Genomic DNA, 18,444 nt, shown 5'->3' on the forward strand with positions numbered 1-18,444 from the left:
CGATGTCTTCGATGGCCATAGGATTTCTGAGAATCTTCCTGGTGAAGCACAGCTGTAGTGGGAACAACCTGCTGAAGATTTACGGAGTGTTTCAGGGGGTGGCAGCGTGTGCTTGCTTGCATGTGAGTGTATTTTTACAGAGCATCAGTATCAAACAGGCAAGGAAAAAGAGAGGAAGGGGGAAAGGATTTTTTGGGCTTAATTCTGGGAGTGCATCTGAGGAGTGGGGAGGTGCAGCTGAAGGGGCAGAAAGTGAACCTGAGGCTTATCTCCTTTTCAGGTATTTTCTGTGCTGTTGGTATGTGTGGACGAGAATGGTGCCTGAAAATTAATTACTATTTATTTATGTGGGGAAATATCCTACCTTCAGGAATATTTGAAGCTGTGCAAAGAATATCCATCTAGATCCTTTCTTTCTAGTTAGAAGAAAAAAGAAAACCAAAATGTTACTTGAATTAAGTGATTTCTTCAGAACTTGCCAATTGATGTAAATGTCTTATAGTAATGTCTGATTCTTGACTCTAGCCAGGAGAGCAAAAATCTGTGAACGCTCTTCCGGATTCCGTAGCAGCATATCCCCTCCAGCAGCTTTTCACAGGCGTTCTCTGACTGAAGTGGAGACTGTTTAGCCTAGGCTTAAAAAAGCCTCAAGCAATATGATCTTCTGGTGCCAATGATAATGAAAATACAGTAGTTGTAGCCGTCTCTTGAAAGATAACCTCCCATAATTCATAAACAACAGAATTGCATTGAAGGAGGGTAATATTTAGTAGGAAGTGTCTGAATTCATCATTCTGACCTCAAAAGCCGATAGTTTGTTACAAACAATGAATTTTATTAATTTCTTCTATCTTGGCAACTTGACTGTGAATAGATTGCAGTTTCCTTGAAGCTATTTGTTTGCTGAATAATTGGTGTAAATAACTCTGAATAGTAACTATTCTTGGCCTTTGCTTAGTTTGGAGGCAAATGCTCGGGTACAAGTCGATGATATTAGAAATTTGAGCTGCTGTGATTTGATGGGTAGGTCACTTGCTTTCTCTGGCTAACTCAATTTGGAATAATTTCTATGGAACTTACTCCTTCTGGGCAAGACCCCTGTAGAGTGCAGCAGGGCTGTAACACAGCACAGGGAGCAGACAGCGTTCCCCAGGCCACGAGGGCAGCACCGTGGGGATCTGATGCCTCCTCCTCTTGCCCACGTGACCTGAGCAACAGAGTGACAATTTTGTATTTTACTTTTTTTTTTTTTTTCTTTTTTTTTTTTTCCATCTCTGCCTCGACATTTTCCCTTTGCTGTGTCTCCCTCAGAAAGGCAGCTGGAGCAGGAGTTGCTGCATTTCTTCCTTGTTAAACCCCTGGCTGCATCTGCAGCTTTTCCGACCTGTCCCCTTCGACCCAGGCCCCGGGGATGGGGCCGGTGGCCGCCGCTGCCCCGGCGCAGTGCAGGCTGGCTGCAGGGCTTGCAGAGAGGGTTGCAGCTCCCTGTGAACACCGCTGTGTATCGGCACAGATGATCGCCGAGAGCTTTTTCAAGGGTCACGTCCAACACGTGGAGGGACCCCAGCAGGCTGCCTCTGAGCGGCGTGGCCATGCAGCTCCAGCCTCAGCCCCTGCAAAGCGCCAGCTTGTCTTCTTGCTGCATTATGATTGACCACCTTTGGTGCCCTTTCCCAGGCTTTGATAAAATATCCCCCCGAGCAGTTGTCTGTAGGGTTTTTGCAGCTATCTGCTGTTACCCTGGGCTATAATTTCACTGCCTAGTTGCGATGGCTTTTTGCTGGAGGAGGAGGTCGCCCAGGGCACACGCTTTTTGCTCGCGTGCTGCTTCTGCACCCAAACCCCCTCTCACCGCCAGCAGGAGGATCATGGTGAGCCCATCCTTTTGGGCGCAAGGATGCTTGGGCCAATGCAGCATCTTTGGTCACAAAAATCATGCCGTTTGTGCTGGGCTCTTTCCTCTGATACTTTTAAGAAATGAGCCTTTTGCTCATGCTGCAGTGTGATGGGCAGTGCACTACGTGCCTGTGTGCAGGCTCTCTCCCAGAGCCGCTACACCAAAACGCGGCGGGCTGGGGCTGCTGCCGGTGCCCCCGAGGTTGTGTGTTTTACAAGGTCTGCGTTACAGCCCTGAAGCTGGTCCTGAGGACATAACTATGAATTTCTAGAAGGAAAGAGGGGTTGCCCTGGTGAGGCCACCCAGGGGCCGCTGTACTCCGTAACAGGTGGGATCCCATCAGGTGTCCTGATGAATGACGTGGGGGTTTGCCTAGGTGGGGAAGACCTGAAGTGAGCAGGCTGCAAGATCAAGCCCTGTGTTTATTAACGGACATGGGGTACCCCATGCTTGTTCACAGTTTCCCCCAATGGCAAGAGTATTTTGCATAACAAAATTCATTCAAACTTGAGATAATGCTAAGCTAAAAAAACCCACCACCAAACCAAAAAACCTCCAAACAAGCTCTTTTCCCTGATGGGTTCAGCACCTTGCTTCCTCTCAAAGGTTTCCTTTTCTCATGCTGTTCCAAATCTTTGACTTTTTTTCTTTTTTTCTTTCCCTGCCGACCTCATGAGGACATAGTCACCTCCAGGCTTAGGAAACGCTCTCTTTCCTACAGCTGCCACCTCGGTCACTCTCTGGAGACCAGAAAGCTGAGACAGTTGCTGCCCTGAAGTGTTTGTCCTTGGCCAGAGGTTGTAGCTCCATCTGGCTTGCTGGAAAGTGCTCGCCTTCCCAATGGGCTGCAATTTAAGCTCCAGCATGCTGACGTATGTTGAAATTGGCGCCCATTTGTGCTGATACCCCAGGCTGGGAGTTGGAAATTCAGGACGTGTATCTCTGTCCCCTTCAGCCGGTCTTGCTGCAGGAGCAGCAGTCTGGAAAGGGGCTGTGCTGGCATCGTGAGGTGTTAAGCTGGGATGGCTGAAGGAGTTAATCTGCTACCTCACTGTAATATAATAGAAAGAAAAACATGCCTGTGGGGCTAGTCCATTTTACTGTGTAGCTTCAGCTGGTAATTAAAAAGAAACAGTTCAAAATTAAGCAGTAATATGAATAAAACCCCAAATTAAATACACCCAGGACAGGTTGCATTTTTCAATGGGTGGATGCTTAGCATATCGTGAAGCCAGGCTTTTTTTTTTTTTAAAAAAAATATCTCCGGCTGGCTGCCTAAAACTGGGAGTTCCCCAAACCCCTTCAGAGCTTTGGTTTTTTTTCTGCGAGGGTCCCCCTTTCATTGCAGCTCGCTTGTCACTGGGGCCAACTGGTATGCTCCGCTCGGGGCATGTTCCCACATTCCTCTTGTTACAGTGGAGACAAAAAAAGTAATATTGAAACCCCAGGTGGGCCCGGTAACAATTTTACCTGTGAGTCAAGAGCGCAAATGTGGTTTCAGGTTCTTGGGAAGGATTTCACATGCCCCCCTTAAAGGTGATGATCTTGAAAGTGGGGACAATGTGCCCATTTAAGGTGGAGGAAAGTGATCGTGGGCACTGCCCGTCGGGCGTCCTGCCAGGCATCGGTCTGGGGAGTGTGATTGCTGAGCTAAGGAGCAGGCGGTGACCCTCTCGGTGCATGGGTCGGGCGGCTGGCTACTCTTGAATAGAGTGGTGCAGCCAAGCACGGGATCAGTTTGAGGTAAAGGCCTGGGCAGCAGGGAGGTTGTTGGGAAGGAGCGACAGGAGAAGAGGTATTTTCAACCACCAGCTCCCCAACTGGCAGATTTCCAAAAGATGGGAAGTGTCGTCTGAGAAAAGCTCACCCTCTGCTCACCTCACTTCTTACATTCTTTCCCGAAGTATCTGTTACCAGACACTTTTGGGGGTGTTGGACTTATCTGGGATGACTGCTCTTGTTTCAGTGACGCCTTTGGAGCCTCCGCGGCACCTCTCCTGGAGCGCTGCTCTGCTCCGCAAACCTTCTTATGAACTTCTATTCCCCACAAAACTCTTATGTTACATGGGGGGGGGGGGAATGTCCCTGACTCTGAGGCAGCATTTGGGGTTCTGAATACAGGGGTTTGCTGTTGACTAGTAAGTGGTGAGATACCCACAGGACAGGAATAGCCAAGCTTGCTCGGGTGAGTTGCAGGGAGAAGGCATTTTATTCTGAACCACTTTTGCTTCAGCTATAAACAAGGGGGGGAAAAAAAAGTCTCCCCTCAAGAGTATGAGTTAATTTTACTGTCTGTTCACCCTTTTGTTGGCAAGATCCAAGCATGCATTCCAGAAGTCTAACTGGTGGCACCTGGACCTGCAAGCCATCACTGCTGGGCAAGGTGTTGGTGACTGGAACATGTTGCACTTCAACCTGAAAAACACTTTCAGGATCAGACTGCTCTGAGTGTAACTCTTTTGGTGCAAATATTTATCTTTTTAGGTAGGTTTAGTCATGAAAGTTGACATACTGAATTCAGGACAACAGAGAAACTAGACCTATGCATAAATACTGGATGTGAGTAAATCCCGCATACAGAATCCACAAAAGCCATACGTTTAGGCTGCAAATTTAAGAGTTAATTCTAGCCCTTCCAGTGTTTCAGTTTTGATTTGCAAATCTTTCTTCCCATTATTTCTTAATTTGTTTGCCTAAGCTTGAAGTTGAGCATTGACCAAAGCAGAGTGTTATCCTGCAGAGTTACTGCTCCGTTACACCATTACTGGTCAGACATCAAGCTGTTATTGGCAAGAGAGACTGTACCAATGTAGTGGTGAGGGCACTGACACAAAAACATCCTTCCACCGTGGTGTGGGGACGGAAGGGGGGAAAGGGAAAAGCATGGAAATTCCCTATCGAAGTTCTTCCCCCCCCCCCCCCCCCCCTTCCTTTCTTCTAACTTAATCAGGACTCTAAGTACCTTTACAAATTTAGAAGAAAAGGTTCCAGATCTTACCCTTCTTCCAGCAGTGCCTGTGGTACAGCTGCTGCTGACTTCAGTTTACATATTTAAAACCTTGTTTTGGGGTGTTTTGACCTATTGAAGGTGGGTGCAGTATTTATAGCATATATATTGGGAACGATACTGTTTCTACAGTGCTGTCAAGGCAGAAATTAACTCCATGGTCTTTGTTGTCTTAATGACCTTGTGTGGGGGAAGACTTGTATCCAAGAGCACAAACTCCAGGTAGCTCAGCGATTCTACCAGGTAAGCCACCAAAACCCCAAACAGCTGCTCTCCAGGCGCTGAGTTAACGCTGTGCCTGCCCCAGCCCTGCCAAAGCCAGGAACTCGGTGCAGAAGCAATAGTGTAGTAGGGTCAGCACAGGGAACGCCTGAGAGCTGCTGTCAACCAGGAGAGCCCTTCGCTGGCTTGGAGGTCTTGGGGCTGAGGGAGTGGAGGTCTTGTGCATGTTGCAGTGTTTTCTGTCTATAAGTTGTTTCTGTTGGTTTTGAATGCCTTGATTCAATCAAAGCACAGAATTTTTTTTCTTAAATAAAATAATTATTTACTTTTGCACGTGCAAGTTCATCACAGTAGCTTTCCATAAAGAGGAAAACATCAGGGGCCTGAGGTCAAGCTGTTGGAAGTCAACTTCAGCAGGAGCTTTGGGTGTGCGGCGCTGAAGGCTGGAGCCCCGGTCTCCCTGCAGCTTTGCTCAGCACCACGAGAAGCAGCCTTAGTCCTGGGGCTGCAACAGCAGCAGCGTGACCGCTCTGCACCAGGCCATGCCCACGTGTCACCGTCGTGGCTCAGCCGGTAGGATAGGTGGTGGTTAGGGGTTTCTCCAAGCACCTTGGTCAGATTCAAACTGTTTTATTAAACTGGTTAATTGGCCGTTTGAAAGGGAGGGGGGGAAAAGCAAGGTCCTTAGGTCTCCGTGGTCAGTGCCAAGCCGCAGACTGTTAACTACTCCTGCCTTTCAGAAGCAATAACTGTGGGTTTGGGGAACATATGGAATCAACTAGCCGAAAGGCTTTTATGAGGAGCTTTAACAGGGGGCACGGTTTGTGAGCAGAAATTCCAGTGGATGAGTTAATAGTTTCACTTTCCTTAGCTGTCCCTTTATAGGAACAACAACAACAAAGTTGTGCACGTTCTTCCCACAGCCCCAGCTGTACAATGTGCCGATGCATCCAGGATTTCGTTTGGACACTGGGGGAGTCCTTTAGTAGACCCCCCGGGACCTGTTTTTTCAGAGCTATTTCCTGATGCTGACCTCATTAGGTGAGTTTCACAGCTCACTAATTCCTAGCAACAGCGCAAGAGATTCGAAGAAAGGGGAAACCCGTCTTCTGGAAACCAATGGAACTGAACAGATTTGGGCAAACACTTTTATTACTTTTCATTAATCTGGAAAATCAGGGACTTGGGTTATTCTTTTTTTCTTTTTTCTTTTTTTTTTTTTTTCTGACACCCCCCCCAAGTCACTATTTTGACCTGATATCATATATTTGATTTTCAATTTGACTGCATATAAGGATAACAACAAAAGAAGAACCCCTGAAAAACTGTATACCTTGATATTTATGTTGCAGTTTGTTTTAAACCAAGCAGGAGAGTGGGTATTTCTTTTCCGAAATTGCAGTTTGAGCACTGACACAATATAGTCACTCAAAGGCTTCCAGTAATGCTTATTTAGTATTTGCATTGTGGTGGCACGTGTCCAAAAGAGAAAGTAAAGGAAAACAATAGTTGCCTGCTCAAGAGCTGACATCATAGTATGAAATTTAAGCTTGTTTTTGTGGTATTGTTATTAATCATGGTTCTGTGCAGGGGTCATCCTGTAACTCCAGCTACTGGAGTCCTGTGAATGCAATGTTTGCCGTTCAGCCTTGGTAAGTTTAGGACTGGAAAGTAATTTCTCCCCCATCGCGTGAGAGTGAAATTTGTCTGAGAGCCAGAGTTTGACCTGAGAGCGTTCTCAGGGTTGCCTTTCATTTTCAGGTCTCCTGTATAGCAACACAGCAGAACACAGGTCCATTTGTCTTCAGCCTAGCACAAGATTTGTTGCTTCTATTGTGATTCCTGAATGTGTTATGTGTCTTATTAGCAATGTATTTCATAAGAAGGTTTGGGACCACTCGGGTATCTTACCTGGTAACGAGATTTTCTTGTCTTACTTTACGATGGCATCTCAGATGCCCCCATGAAGCTGTTCTCCCATTGTGGCACTATCTGGGACCTCAGTCAGACAAACTGAAGAGGTGGACCTGGCAACCTTTCCACTTGGTTGGAAATCCCTAGCATTGCCTCCTAGACAAGGTGACAGGCACGGAGTCAAGCTGCCATCAGAGTTTGTCAGAAATTGATTCTGACAAAGCATATGAGCATTCGGGATAATGAACCAAAGTCAACTCACCTATGCAAAAGTATTAAAAATGTAAAGCTGAAAAGATAGCTAACTCTGCATCCTTGAGTTGTTGTTTGGTGATGGCCATGGCAAAGAGTCCGGGTACCAAATAGCATCTTTTAGCAAATGAAGCATCTTCTTTCTCCTTTCATTCCATTCAGGGCCTTATGACCAAAAGACCTTAAGGCAGCTGACATAAACCAGGCATGATGCCATATTTAATGAGGGTTAATTTGGTTTTTTTTATTTTCTGGGCTTTTTTTATTCTCTTCAGCGAGGGACAAATGCACATAAAATAGATAAGGAGAAATCTTTCCTGTACAAAGGCCATGATTTCCCCTCCTCCAGCTGTCACATAGCGTGAACATGTTGCTGGCCTTCAGGAGCCTTCAGTTGTCCTGTCTGAAGCTGCAGACTCGTGGCACAATGAAACACATGTTAATGTTTGTGAGAGTACCTTGAAACCCACCTGAAACCAAGTACAACGAAGAACATGATTTCTGGTGGAAAGGCTCCAGTGTTCCTAAGCCCGGTCCAGGTATGCTTCTGTTCACTTCCTCTCCCAGTTTGAAAAGGCCGCAATGTTTTTTTAGATCTGTTTCTGCAGATTGGGTTTACTTGCTTAGAAGCCCAATCTCATTAAAATCTCGCATAAACCCAAAACTCGAGCCTCTCCCACAGGCTTGCAAAATGAAGCTCAGACTGTCCCAAGGCAACTTGCACCATGGCTGATAGCAACACTTTCATGCAATGCCAGCCTCGAGACCTAATGCAGTCGTGTCTGCTTGATTTATATGTGGGATTTGGAGGTTTTCTAATGTTTCATTTTTTTGAAGTTGAAAGTTAAACACCTTAAACGTTCAAGCTGATTTATATGTGAGGTAGACTTCTGTAACCCATGCTTTCTATTCATGTGTGACTCCTGGCTCCGTAACCGTGGCGGTGGAATAGTGTTTGAGTGTCAAGGTGATCAGTAAAGCTGTTGGCTGTGGTCTTACTGGCCTCGTTTGGTCTCTAATGGAGGCCTGTGATGAACTTGCATGTAAGTGCCGAGGGGTGGTCTCTGCGGATTTCGTTGCGACTGCAGTGCCTGAGATCACAGCGGCGAAAGAGCGAAGGCTGAAGCGAGGCAGCAGCGCAGGTACTGCTGGGCGGCACTGGGAACAGCTGGCAGGAACGTAACCGACCAGTCTTGTTCACCGAGCAATGAAACCTGGGGTTCCCACAGACCTCCCCCCTGCTGGGGATCCCTCAGCTGAAGTCACCAGGGATACAAGAGCTCTTAGCTGTCCCAGCGATGCTGCATCCCCTCTGACCTTCCCATGGCAGCAGTGACTGGTCCAGCCCCCTTATCCTTGAGATGGCCATAGTCTGTGCAAAACAGCTCCTAAGAAGTCTGGACTAGTGGCTGCTGATGCTATGTAGGATAAGAGAGGTACCCATTCTCTTAGGCAGTAAAACTGGACCCATAGGTCTGCTCTAAGGGCTGAGCTGGTGTCTCCAAACACTCAGATAAAATCTGCGCTGGGCTGCTGCTTTGCATAGGAGAATGAGACCGGTTGGATAGGAAGGCTTCCTCCTGGCAGGCTGAAAAGGCCTTTGTCTTGTCTGTGGTTGACGGGTCACCAATGGGGGCCAGAGGCAGCTGTGCAAGAACGGCTTTTGAAGCACGCCAGTGTGAGCTCCATAAATTGCGTGGATAAAAATGTGCTTTCCCAGAGCCAGTCATAACTTCCCATCGCTTCCCAGAGCAAGTACTGTCTGCTCTCTTTATTAGGTGGGACTGTGTATAAGCAGTCGCTGTAAGTGTGTTTGTTTTGAAGTCACCAGTTGCTCAGTAATCTCAGGCACCTTTGGGAGATTTAACTCGGATAGAGGTTTAGGCTGGAGGTCGTGGGGTCACTGATACTGAGATAGAGAGAAAGGAAGGAAGCCGCATTGTTTTTGTGGCATTAACTGACCAGCAAGGAAAAATAAATTCAGGTTTTAAGATGGCTTTAATGTGACTCTGAAGGAAATGCTCTACAAGTCCAGCCAATGAACAGGTGACTGGGATGAGACCCCACTTCTCTTTAAGTTTGTTTTGAGCTGCACGACCAAAACCTGTGGTGGTTGCGGCTTGATTAAGACTTCTCTAGAAATCTGTTTGAGTGGTTACAGTTTTCCTTCAGCCTATTCAAGTGGTTGAGTTCCTAATTTTAACTTCTAAAATAAAATCTGGAGTTGCTTTTCGGGCAGCAGTTTGAACCCAGTGAGGAGCCCTCCCGCAGTGGTAGCAGCATGCTGGGGTTCGGCTGGTGGCCAGCATCACCTCTAGGTCCCAAAGCTGCTCAGGGGCAGAAAGCAGGGACATGAATGTCCTGATGTCTGGGGTCCAGTGCGTGGGGGTCCATCTACTGCTGTAAACCCCAAATAACTCATTTGCACTCATGGGGAGTCTTGGTGTCTTACAAGAAGTGAACTCAAGCTGTGGGTTTTTCTGCAGGCCAGCACTTGTTCTCAAGGAACATATACAGGCAATTTTCTTTTAAGACATCTATCCTTCTGCAAGGATGACTGAAAGCAGCTAATAGGCTCCAAATTTATTAGGAGGAGACAGGCAGACAGACCCAGAGCATGAATGCACAGCGCTAGTTTCCCCAGGAAGCCAGAATAACAAAAAAACAAACAACCAAAAGCAAAAACAAAAGAAGGAAAAAAAAAAAAAAGGCATTGAGAGTAAAGTAAGAATTTGTTTATCACCTTCTCAATAATTTATCATAAAACACACTGCCTTATCCTCAGGGTCTGTTAGTGGTTTGTATATATGTGTGCCTGTGTGTATACAATTTTTGTATATAAAAATCCAGCAACATTCATTGTTCAAAAAATCAAAGATGAGAAGGATTTTGCTAAAAGCATTTTCGGAAAACCTTTGCTCTCAGTTTTCCTGTCAACGTTTTTCTGAACTTTTATTTTTATTAGCCAAAATGTTTAGAATCCCCAGGAAATCCTGGGATGAAACATTTCCTCTTCGAGCTGTAGCCCTTAGGGGAAAAAGAAAAAGCTTAGATCCTTTCAAAGGTTAGAAATTTTTCAAACTGTGTTTTTTACAGATTTTTTAAATTAGAGAAAAACTAGGTTAGGAAGATGCTTAACTTCAGGCTGTGGTCCTGGGAAAGATTGATCTCTTTGTTGAAAAGCCTGAAGAGGCCCTTAGATCTGGGCAAGGAAATCTTTTAGGCTTGGATCTTAATGGGGAACCGATTGCTGAATTGAGGTATAACAGGTTCAGTTGAAAGACCATTTTTATATTTTTTAAAAGTAAATTAAAGAATAACATTTGCTTTTCCTCAACTAATTTCTGTATATTAGTTAGTATGTAACAGCTTTGTATTAAGAGGCAGTTAATACACTGGAGATTATAATGACATCATCATCATCGTTGTTGTTATTATTGTCTTAGATCATATTTGTTATCTACCTGAGGTTTTGTAGGAGTAAATCAAATTTATTTTCCTTTCCTTCGGATAAACTTCAATGGGGATCACAATTTTAAACTAGTAAGAACTTCCGTCCTGCAAATATATATGTACGTTGTTAATTTTAAGCCCCTCTGGGGTTCACCACTTAAAGCGGGTTCGGTTGCTTGAAGTGAAGAAGGTAAGTAAGGGTATGTGTCCCAGGTGCAGCCTGGCTGGAGCTCTGCACGATTACTTTACCTGGGGTTTGAGGTGATGGTCCTTCTTTGGGATGGATAGGGCACTGCTGTTCTAAAGGAAAGAAGCTGAAAATGTGACGAAATGTGAGGCTGAGGGATGCAGGAGCATTTTCATGAAAAATGACACATCAAAATAATTAAGAGTTCTAAATCTGCAGTCACTACATACCACTTTATTTTAGGAAAAGTGCATTTGTTTGTTTATGTAATTTGTGGCAAACTGTCTTAACTGCTGTTCTGATTTATTCATCTACTTTTTATCAAGTTTCTTTGGAGAGTTCTTGGAAAGCCGAACATGAAAATCCCAGACTTGGTGGTTCAGTAACTGGTATAAATTACTCCCACAGTCTATCACAAATAAAAAAGATTTGTGGTAATTTGTATGGAATTTAATAGCCTTTTTGATAATACAAGGAAAAAATACCATCTTTAAGGAGGTGTTGGTGGGGTTTTGGGTTTTTTGTTACTTAAATTTACATAGCAAAGAGTGCTTCTGCTTTTTTGGTATTTGCAAGTTGGAATGGCGACATTTGACTGGTCTGCTGGGGCAGCGTTACAATTCAGTAACTCCGGTCACTTTGCAGAAGGGTGGGAGAAGGGGGAAAGGCTGAAGGAGAGAGGCTAATAATGAATTTCCTAAAGCTTCTGCTACTAACAACATGCAGAAAGTCCCAGTACAACAACCGTGACTTCAGAAGTTCCAAAGATTTTGACTTTTATCAAAAACCTTCCAGCTGAGTTTGGGCTTTGGAGTTAGGCTGGCAGACAGGACTCAGAGGCGATAGTTTCCCAGTTCAGGGCTTTTTCATTCCGATGTGTCTCATGTAGCCCAGTAGTCAGCACAGGCAGCCTAAAAGTTCTCAGACCGTGACCTCTGAGCAATATATATATGTATATATATATAATGTTGTGAAGTTATACTTTACGTGGAATACCAAGGGGGTTATAATAAGGTCTTCTGCTAGTAGGAGACCTTGCATCTGGCTCCCCTTCCAGCTGGCAATGCCTAAAGACCAGCCCGTGTTACTGTGGGCCAGAATGGGTCAATAGACTTCTGGTGCAGGAGCAGCTTTCAAAGTTTGGCCTTTTAGGCTGTGCTGCTTTAGTTGCTAATATCTTTAACTTCCCTTTTTTACTTGTCTGCCTTTCTACAGGTGCTGTTTGCTCTAAACCAAACTCTGCTCCAACATGAAAGTCTCCGAGCGGGCAGTTTGCAGGCTCCATATACCACTGAAGATCTCATCAAGCATTATAACTGTGGAGACCTGAACGCTGTCATATTCAACCATGACACTTCTCAGGTAAGTAAAACTGTTGCAGATGGGCCAGCTAATTGAGCACAAATCAGCTGTCATCATTTTACACGCTGTCTCCTCTTTCCCCTTTTCCTTTTCATGCTGTGTGTTTTCTTCCCACGTGTGCCTCAGTTGCCTGGTGAGAGGGTTTTCCTTGGTACTGTGTGGGCTCTGGGGAATCATGGAATCACTGAGGTTGGAAAAGACCTTTAAGATCATAGACTCCAACCATTAACCTGGCACTGCCAAGTCCACCGCTACACCATGTCCCTAAGCACCACATCTACACACTTTTTAAATGCCTCCAGGGATGGTGACTCCAGCATGTCACTGGGCAGCCTGTCCCAGTGTTTGGCAGCCCGTTTGGTGAAGACATTTTTCCTGATGTCCAATGTAAACCTCCCCTGGTGCAACTTGAGGCCATTTCCTCTTGTCCTATTGCTTGTTACTTGGAACAAGGAACGGGCTGCCTGGAAAACTTTCCTAGGAATGTGCCTGAAACAAAGTTAATCATGGATGTTTGTAGGGCTGTTGAGTGTAGCCCCCTCCTTAAGGGGGGTGGGGGGAGCGGAACATCTTTGTAATATTTGAACTTACATATGAAGAGGAAGTGAACACTATGTAAATATTATAAAGTAAATAACTTCTCAAACATGTCATAATTCCATAATTTTGCATGTGTCTCAGGCAGCCCTTCGGTCTCTGTTTATCTTAGCTATCCAATGCAACTAACAACTCTTGATGGAGCAGAAATCTGCTTTCCCAGACCAGTTTGATAGTTTGTGGTAAACTCTGAGATTCTCATTTAATACGTAGGTTCCCCTCTCCTTTCCCATTAAGTCTATGGAAGCTTGGTCTTTGGGTGTCACCACCTGCCTGTCCTTTTTTGATAAATGTTCCCAGGTTCATGTCTCGGGTGCAGCAACTAACTTAGAGGGGACCTATATAAACTTTGGCAGCCACGGTATTATATATGTTTTACCAATGAAAGTCTGTTTAATCATGGTAGCGTTTTAGCATTAGCAAATGCAAATCAAGGGTAACTATGTAACTTCAAGGGAGAGCCGAGAGAAACTCGGTTTATCAAGTTGAGATAAATTCAACCAATAGTTGATTGAGGCAGAGGTCTCCGAGGCATCTTACCTCGCCATCAGTATCTTGAGCTGCACAGGGCTCTGTGGGCCTCTTGTTTCTTAGAGGAACAGCTGGGGAAGTGAGGAGGGCCCCAACCTGGCTGTAAGGTATCGGGGTCTCCCACACTCCACAGCCTGGGTGTTTTCCCAGAGGTCTTGTATGCCTCTCTGAGAAGTTCCAGGTAGAAATGCCAAAGACACCCGGCAGCACCTGGAGCTGCTCTGCCGTGTCACCTGTCGCAGAACTAGCCTGCCCCCCGACAGGAGCAGAAAGACATCAGCCTGGACAATTGGAGGTCCCCTTAAATTCTGGTCATGTCTCCTCTTTTTCCCTGTCTGGTTATCATTTCCAAATAGTAGTAAGAGTGGTGGATGGTAATGAAGGGAATAAAACCCCTTTGCTGTCCGGTTAATCCAGCCCTAGAAAGCAAAGCGTTGTTTTTAGCATGACTAAGCCAGGCCGTGACAGGGTGGTTAACGCGGCAGCACTGGGTCAGGAGTCTGTGCAGTACCAAAGCTGCCAGAGCTGTTCATTCTGGTCAGCCTTGTGCTGAAAAGTCAAGGGAGAAAGCAACTCGGGTAGGAATACATCTCTGAAGATGGGGGGGGGGGGCGGTGAGCTGGAAAAGGTAGAGAGCTCATGACTTTAGAGGAACCTGGAGAAGTCAGCGGTGGTAACCGTGCTTGCAGTGTGGAGGCACAGCACACAAGATAAACACATAATGGTTTTGGAGCAATAACTCTTGCAAGATGTGGTGGTATATTTGCCATGGATGCAATGGAAGGTCTACTAGTTGGTAAAACCATGAAGACAGTCCTGGCACCTGAACGTTCTGTGTCATCTTTTAATCTCTGTCAGTGTAATTTCCCTGGCGATAAAGCCTTTGTCCCCGAGACAAGCTGTAGCCGTTCACATCGCTTGCATTGACTCGCAGGCATCTGTGATTTCTTGTCACCATGTCCTATAACAGACCTGTGGGTTAGACTAGAGGGGAAAATACTGCTGTGAAAATTTCTTCATCCCTGCGAATTGTTGGATCAAATGTGAGTTTAAAAACAGTCTTAAAGAAAGAAGAAAAAAAGCCCGCAACCGATCAGAGTCCAAGCGCTGGTGTTAGTCATGGTCCCAGAGTGTGCGCAGTTGATAGAGATTATAACACTTACGGGCCATGGAAAATTGAATTCCCTATATGTATACTAGTCCCTGCAGAACTCTAAATGTTGTGGAGTATTTTCATCGTATTTTCCTCTCGTGGTTTGTTGTTTTTAATTTTGGTAAAGAGGGTTTTGTTTGGTAGTGTTTTTTTAAACCAGCTTTATACCATTTATTTTTAATGGCAAGCAGAACAAAACAGAAAATTAAAACCTAAAATAAACTCCCCATTCAGGTCAACTTTTGCCAGTTGTAGTCGTTCCAAAGTTTATTCTGTGGTTTTTTGCAAGGATGATAGACTCTGTCTGCCACAGCAGGTCTTTGCCATTGGGTTGCCAAATTAGATGAGCCTGGCATCCATGCAAATCTTGGGAGACAAGAGTGTTGCTGTTTTTAGAAGGTGTGCCCATTCTTCCATGGTACCAGCTGCTGGTCCAGCTCCTCAGAGGTCTGGTGAGTCCTTGGAGCTGGTACCATTAACACAACTTTGAAATATCACATAGAAAGAAAGAAGAGCAGAAATGGAGTTGCGAGACTCAATGCTTATGTGAATGGTGGAGGCCAGGAACTCAGCTCCATCCCATGTGGCCAAGGAGACCTGCAGAAGGCTGTGACTCACTCTTTGAGGATTCATTTGGGGTGTTTATAAGGTTACTAGTGCCTGCTTCTCCCTTGAAAGTTAGCGGGAGCTGCAGAATAAAGGTGAACCCATCCATGAGTTGTCTCAGTTCAGAGCCATTGGTTTAGGTCACTGTAATGAACTGAGAAGCAGCTGAGAAAGTCTTTACATCACTGTGGGGACGGTGGTGGTGGGTATTTGTCTAGGTGCAGTAACTTCCTGAATTCATCTAGTCTGAATATTGGGAGATGGAGCATCTTCAGTAGCCATCTGCAAGATGCTGAGGTGCCTTTAGAGCAAAATATATCCTGGTGCAGAAAGAAGGACCAGAAGGAGAAATACTAACGCTGTTGACTCAAGATGTTACAGATGAGTTTCTTGAACCTCTTCAGCCTCCCCAAGGGAGTTTGGTGCTAAAAAACTGCACATTTCCCAATCTTGTTGACTCCTATGGCATTTGAGGGAAAGGGCTGAGTTTTTCTGGGACCAAGACTGTACCAGGCGGGCGGGTGCACCGAAGGGATGGTGCTGGGAAGAAAAGTGCAGGGAAAGGTATTTCCTAGACTGAAGCAGGACCTTGGGCACCAAGTCAGAGGGCAGCTCCTCTGGCACCCAGGGACAGGGACGGGACCACCCCAGGGAGGCGCTGCCTGCCTTGGGGTTGGGAAGCCTGGCTTAGCCAAGGGAAGGTGCCCAAAGTGGAGGTGTGTGAGCAGGGCCCCCGATTCCTGACATTTTCCTGTCCTAGAGCCATCAGCACTGATGACAGTGGAGGACCAAACAAATCCTTCTCAATTTTGGTGGGTTTGAGGTTTCTTTTTTCTTACTATTTTAAATTGAGAACAGTGAAAGGGGGAAACACCTCTGCTTTCCTGTGGCTATATTACATTCCTCGTTCCTTCCTCTCTCTCTTTTTCTTAAATTTTGTTTCCAAGCACCATTTTTCCAAACATATAAATCCTTATTTAAACTTAATAAAACTTTAAGGGGCTGAGTTTAGTCAGTTAGACTATGACCCAAAAGTGGAGTAGGAAACATCTCCTACAGCCTTCTGCAAACACTTGATTCTCTTGTGACTTATGCAATCAAGAGGCTTATGTTGGAGTTTCTGGGCAGAGAGACAAAATGATACCAAAGAGAAAGTATTCTAAGTTCAAGATAGGATAAGCGTATTTTCTGCTTTTCCCTCAGACTTTTTCCCCTGAAAGAAGTCATACTTTTTTTTCTCTCCTTTTGGAAAAAAGTTCCCTACAAGCAAAAATACATTGGATTAGATCAGTAACGTTAACTTCTCTATTCTGTCTGACACTCTCACAGGGTAATTGAATTCACTGTGTCCAGACATGTTAAAATGTAAAAAGTCTGCTAGTGCAAAATTAGAAAATTATCTACCTCTGGAGGATACTATCTCTTACCTGAGACAGCTAAGAAGTTGCCTAATGACCTGAAGCCTTGGTGAAGAGAAAGCAGGGCGCAGAATCTTGTATTTTGTTCCCTAAACCTGACTTAGAGGTCTTTATTCAAACATAAATGTCAGGGATATCTTGAACTGGTTCCTTGCTGTGCTGGGTTTTGAGCTATTCAGTGTTTTCAGGACAATGCTGTACAGCAGATTCCTCTTTGCCAGCATGGAATGAGCTGGTTCTGTGTTTCTTTATATTCTTATATACACTTTAAGAGGAAAACTGAAAAGCCAAGGCTGAGATCTCTTCTCCTTCAGTCTTTCCCAAAAACCTGTGGTCTCCAGCTATTGTTCTTCTGTCTTTAGCCATTCTCCTGGCCTGAGGTGAGGCTCCTGTCCCAGGAGAACATGGTTTCTCCTCTCTCATTACTGGTCTGGCAGATCAGAGGCCTGCAGCTATTTTATAGACAGCTTTCTGCAAGCCAGGTTCTACTTCTTGCATGCTTGTTATTTGCCTGTCCCATTGAGGCTTGACAGTGCAACACAAGAGTCATACCTGCCACTTGTAAGGCGTCTTTCATCTAGAGCCCTTATGGTTTGTGTGTTAGACTGGATTGAAAGCCCACTGAATAATGGAGAACATGTCATGCCTGCAGCAGGCTTTCTATGAGTCCCCATGGGCCCAGCCATCATTGGGTATCAAAATGAAGAAACCACACTGGGCCAGTGACTAACCCAGTTTACGGGCTTTATGCTCACTTGAGTATAACGATCTTCTTGTTGCCCGGAGAGGTAAGGCCTTGGCTCCATCCTACACAGAAAAGCAAGCCCCTCAATGAAGTGGCTTGGCAGTTACCAAAGCCTGCAGACATGCCTCGACCCCTTTCAGGTGCTCGGGGACTGCTGTGCCTCCATCTTCAAGCTGTGTCCACCAGAAACAACGGAGCTTTTTGTATTAGAATGGTGTCACCTGTATCTTGACTTGCCTCTGCTTCATGTGCACATGCAGTGTTTAGGTTGCAGGTGTTGCCTTCTTCCTTCTTGAAAGGCGTGTGATGGCCCTGATAACATGACTTTAGAGATCCATACACTAATCCCATGCCAGTAGTCCTTAAACTAAAGAAGAAAAGCTTTAGTGCCTCACTTCACGAGGCACCTGCTGTTTATAAATGGCCAGGTTGTGTTATGTACCCCTCTTAAAAATGTTACTGTCCTGCATTTAAAACCTGTCCTTTAAGATTTACGGGTCCTGATAATTGTAATTATATCATTAACTTGCCCTGTTCTCATTCTGGATAAAATACAACTGGATTTCTGGCTCACTTCTCAAATCAATGAAGACTGTCTGTGGAATGCCCCAGCTTCAATAGCTGCAGAAACACACAGCTGAGACCATTAGGTAGAGTGTTGAATGACAAGCAGACCTAATTTGTCCAAGGAATGGAGTTTTATCTAGGGCAAAGGAAGATAAATCCATAAACCAAAGGCACAGCTATTGTAACACAACGCTTTGGAAGCACCTTATCATTTTCAGCTGTAACAAAGTGCAGACGAACTGGCACAGCCTCTCGTTATTCCAGGGAAAATGATTACAAGCTTTCCAGCGAAGCAAGTGCGAGGTTGTCCCAGGTGCCAAGGGAGCCAGTCCCACGGGTTTCTCATTCTGGGTCCAGGCAAAGGGTCAGTAACGCTTCCAGGAGTGTTTGTTGAAGTGACATTGACAACAGTCCTGATGCTGCCCAGGTGTTTGGCGACACGCGTGCTCAGCGCCGTGTGCGCCCCGATAGCAGGCAGAGCACATCTCCTACCTTCTCCTCTTTGGGCTGTAGCACGGGATGCTGCTGGAGAG

General features: G+C 45.4%; 1 protein-coding gene across 1 annotated transcript in view; it reads left to right on the top strand.

Moving 5' to 3' along the window:
* Positions 1 to 18,444, top strand: part of TRABD2B (TraB domain containing 2B) — a 306,025-nt gene that overhangs the window by 148,152 nt on the left and 139,429 nt on the right. Inside the window, exon 3 of the mRNA XM_080407652.1 lies at positions 12,148 to 12,294. Within this exon, the coding sequence (XP_080263778.1) occupies positions 12,148 to 12,294 (147 nt within the window). The remainder of the gene's footprint in view (positions 1 to 12,147; positions 12,295 to 18,444) is intronic.

This window comes from Falco punctatus (genome assembly GCF_963210335.1).
Source record: "Falco punctatus genome assembly, chromosome: 11".
Taxonomy (NCBI): Eukaryota; Metazoa; Chordata; class Aves; order Falconiformes; family Falconidae; genus Falco; species Falco punctatus.